This window comes from Cottoperca gobio, chromosome 14, assembly GCF_900634415.1.
Source record: "Cottoperca gobio chromosome 14, fCotGob3.1, whole genome shotgun sequence".
NCBI classification, from domain to species: domain Eukaryota; kingdom Metazoa; phylum Chordata; class Actinopteri; order Perciformes; family Bovichtidae; genus Cottoperca; species Cottoperca gobio.
This window is the reverse complement of record NC_041368.1, coordinates 14,848,068-14,852,043: the sequence shown is the minus strand read 5'-3', so window position 1 is coordinate 14,852,043 and position 3,976 is coordinate 14,848,068. Positions and strand designations below refer to the sequence as shown.

At 38.9% G+C, this 3,976-nt stretch overlaps 1 protein-coding gene across 1 annotated transcript in view; it reads right to left on the bottom strand.

Annotated features, from left to right (window-relative positions):
- rfc3 (replication factor C (activator 1) 3) overlaps positions 1–2,124 on the bottom strand; it is a 3,457-nt gene extending 1,333 nt beyond the window's left edge. Inside the window, exons 1-5 of the mRNA XM_029448090.1 lie at positions 1,878–2,124; positions 1,255–1,392; positions 1,077–1,144; positions 304–401; positions 1–166 (exon numbers count right to left, since the gene is read on the bottom strand). The exon at positions 1–166 is cut by the window's left edge and continues 16 nt beyond it. Coding sequence (XP_029303950.1) covers positions 1–166; positions 304–401; positions 1,077–1,144; positions 1,255–1,392; positions 1,878–1,964 — 557 coding nt within the window. The 5' untranslated portion in view covers positions 1,965–2,124. The remainder of the gene's footprint in view (positions 167–303; positions 402–1,076; positions 1,145–1,254; positions 1,393–1,877) is intronic.
- Between the last annotated feature and the right edge of the window lie 1,852 nt (positions 2,125–3,976).

The window sequence follows — 3,976 nt, the reverse complement described above, 5'->3', positions numbered from 1 at the left end:
AGAGGAACTCTGATAGCCAGACAACGGCTCCGAATTGGATCAATGACTTTGGAGGTGGAGGTAGAGCAAAGGATGAGACGGCAGGTGGACATGTATTTTTCCATTGTCCGACGCAAAGCATGCTGGGCATCCTTCGTCAGTCTGTCCACCTCGGTTAATAACACCACTGAGAACACAAGTGTGCCAATTACTACAACAGTGAAAGCCTGATAATGTTTTCACAGAGTTAGAGGGATGATCCTCTTTTTATTTTTAAGTTTGTTCTAAAACATGAGCAGGTCAAAATGTATGCATCTTTCCTACCTTTGAACTCTCTCTGGGTGCTTGTCTGGATCTGCTGAGACTGAGCCACAGTTTTAATCAGCTCTTGAATCACCACACGGTCCTGGTTTCCAGCATCACTGTACAAAACAAAACAGAAATACTTTAACCATTCCTGATATTTCCACAAATAACTATTTTCTTCCTTTTAATAATAACTAAAGTTTTTAAAAAACGTGCTGAATTGGATTTCAGTTGGACATTAGATCACACAAAACATGCTACATATATAGGCTATATCGAGTTCAACAATAAAGAACTATTGATAAAACCAAAGTGACCAACTACTGCAGCGGTCAAATAAATGAAATGGGAGTTAAAAGTACAACAGTTTTCTCTGAAATTAATTGGAATACTCTAGCGCAGTGGTTCCCAAATGATGTGCCGTGGGATTTTGAAACAATTAGGCCTATTGCATTTAACTGTACACAAGGTCTGTAATTTACTGCAGTGTTTCCACCCCCTCGCACGGAGCTCTGACAGCACCCCGCCTATTGTTTTTGGATATTTGGGGAGTTAGGTGGTCCGTGAGTGTTCTTTCATTGGTTAAGTGGTCCTTGGTCTGAAAAGGTTTGAGAAACACTGCTATAGAGGGTATTTTGCCCAGATGTGAATACAGGTGTGCCTTGAGATTTTGGCTTGGTCTTTGGTGTGCCTTGGCCACAGAAAGTTTGGGAACCACTGCTCTAGCGCAAGTACCTACAAGCTGTAATTAAGTACAGTATTGGAGTACTACTTATTAATCATCAAGTTACCTTGGGTTGACTTCCAAGTGGTAGTTACTTGCTATTGTGTTAATCTCAATTTTCTTCTTTGAGGGAGCCTGGAGATGAAACACACAAAACAGAAATGCAGGTTAGCCTTCATCAGGCAATTTGAGGAGAGATGTCTGGATGAACTGCATGTCAGTAAAGGCATCATTTCCCCTCTCACCACGATGGTGTGGTGCTCTATGCGGAGCTTTTCCACCCCAGCTCCATACAGCTCCCTCAGCAGACACATGATGCGGGTCTTCTTCCCCGCGCCTGATGGCCCATACACCAACAAGTGAGGGAAGTCGCCACATTGAACCTGAAACAAACAGTTTTTGCTTTATATGAATATATCTGTTTACACTTCAGTAGACTATCCACTTACTTGCCCTAATTGCCACACGTGACAATTTTATAATGCAGTTAATTGTTGCTTAGTAGCTGAGTTGCACCACATTAGGCTCATATTGTTGTATACGCTCTTATTTTATACTTTACTTTTCCTGACAAGCAACATTACATTAAAGCAAACATTTCAGAAACGGAAGGGCATTGGTAGATTAATTAGTTTGATATGATGGACAATGATAACGTTACTACAAACAAGCTAGCTTAACTCAGGTTGCGCTCCAAATTATATTTACACTTAAATGACCGGGTTAATAGTGCACACATGGCAACATTTATCTGTCTTAAGTGAATTAAACTTGTTGATATCAGCCTATATGCAGCTATTAAGTATGATGCTAATGCCAACGTAGCCTGTTTACACAGTTAACCTAGCATACAGGTTGTTTCTCTTACCAGGTTCTTCAGCTGTGTCGCTTGGGTTTTATGATAGTCGAGTTTCCCGAGGGAAGTCGGTCGATATTTGTCCACCCACAAACTCATTTCGTTATGAATTCAGTAACTGTTATTGTCTGTGTTGACAGCAGACAGCCTGGCTCTAGTTAACTTACTCTCCCGCGAAATATTGTTCATACGCAACCCGCGCTGCTTCTACTTCCTCTTGTGCTACGGAGAGTCGAAGGGGTCAAAACTGCTAAAGGCGAGGCGAGTGGTAAATCCTCCTTTTCTTTGTGAAAACCACACAAATGTGACTGGCTGCTTTACTGGACACCAGACATCTGATAACGACAGGCTATCAATATCTGTATTGTGACATAATTATGTAGTCTATCATTCATTAGTTGTATACAGCCACTATTATAATTGTTCAGTGTACTTGTCATTTTCAAGGGCAACAAAACAAAATGTCTATGATGTCCTCAGAGTCACAGTCAATATATTTTGCAGTGGAGGAAGAAGTACTCAGATCCTTTACTTATGTAGTAGGAATGCCATGTCCTAAAGATACTCCATTACAATTCAAATGTAAATGGCGTATCTTACTTAAGTCAAAGCACAAAAGTAGCCTATCAGCAATATGTATTCAATGTATCAAAAGTAGAGAAGTATACTAAATATATTATGCAGAATGGCTCCTCTCACATTGTTATATTATTATAGAATACTATAGTATTTTTTATTTATCACTTCGAAATATTAATTTAAGTTTGTCAATGCGGAGCCAATTTGAGATTCTTAATTGGGTAAATGAGTATAGTACTGCATCATATATAAGCATATCACATGTTTTACTTATTTAAAAAGTAACTAGTAACTCTAGTGTTGAATAAGTGAAGTGAAGTAAAAAGTACAATGTTGTTTCTCTGAAATGTAGTGGAGTAGCATTATAAAGTAGAAGAGAATGGAAATGTCTAAATGTTATTTAAGTACAGTGCTTAAGTGAATGTCTCTCCAGCAGTCCACAAGAGATGACCTCCTCTAGCGTCTTGCATGACTTCTGTTATGTTCAGGTTTAAGCAGTGATTTGTGTGTATACTATACAGTACAGGATAGCCCAGGCATGTGTCTTGTTGGGACCCAGCAGCTAATTTTCCCCTTAGGCCCCACAAGCAGATTAATCTGGCTATATATATCCTATAGAATTTGAAGGATAGCATCTTTTCTTTGTTGCAGCAGATTTGCAGGCATTTACAGGGCAGACAGTAAGGCTACCACCAAGGAATGTGAGATAGGTAATCCCGTTCAACAAAAACAAAAGCTCACACTATCACCATGCTGTCATGCCATGCCATAACTAGGTGTGAGCTGGTAGTTTTCTGAGGAGCTGTCGAAATGTGTTATTGTACAGGGGGTCTTAATAAATACTCTTACTCTCATCAACCCACTTGTTTATCCAATAGTCTGATTTGTCTCAGAAAAACAACTTTACACATAATCCGTTCATAAAATGTGTCTTCAGCCATCAGTAAAGTGCCAAATTGTAATTCCATGTTTTGTGTCATGCAGTGATAGTTGGAAAGTACTTTTTCTTTGCTTTACTTCATGCACGTCAATGTTTGTAGGAAAAAAAAAAAATCAGGTTTTGTTGTCTTTCATATTTGACACTGTATCTACAGTACACACGGTCAAGATAAGTTTACATAATTCAGTGTGGGTGTACGTACATATACTCTTGATAAACATTGTATGTGCTTTCCCTCAGTGGAATTGATTAACTTCATAACATAAGACAATCATAACAAATCTAAGCTTTTATATATAAGCATTGTTCTCCTCTTTCTTTTCTCCAATTGTTTTATTGTATGTATACTGTATCTACCTGTGGAATCCACCATGCCTTGCTTCTCTTAACTATACCTCTCCATGACAGGAATGCTATATGGAGGAACGCGTCTCAGCAGGTTAGCGTAGCTTGTACCGAAATACACGTTTGAGTTAAATTAATTAGCATCCATCATAACAGCAAAGTAGGACAGTGAAACATCTGGAGCGGGTGGTGGAAGTTTCTCAAGTTCCTTCATGCAAGATAAAGTTGATTCATAAGTATCAAGTTG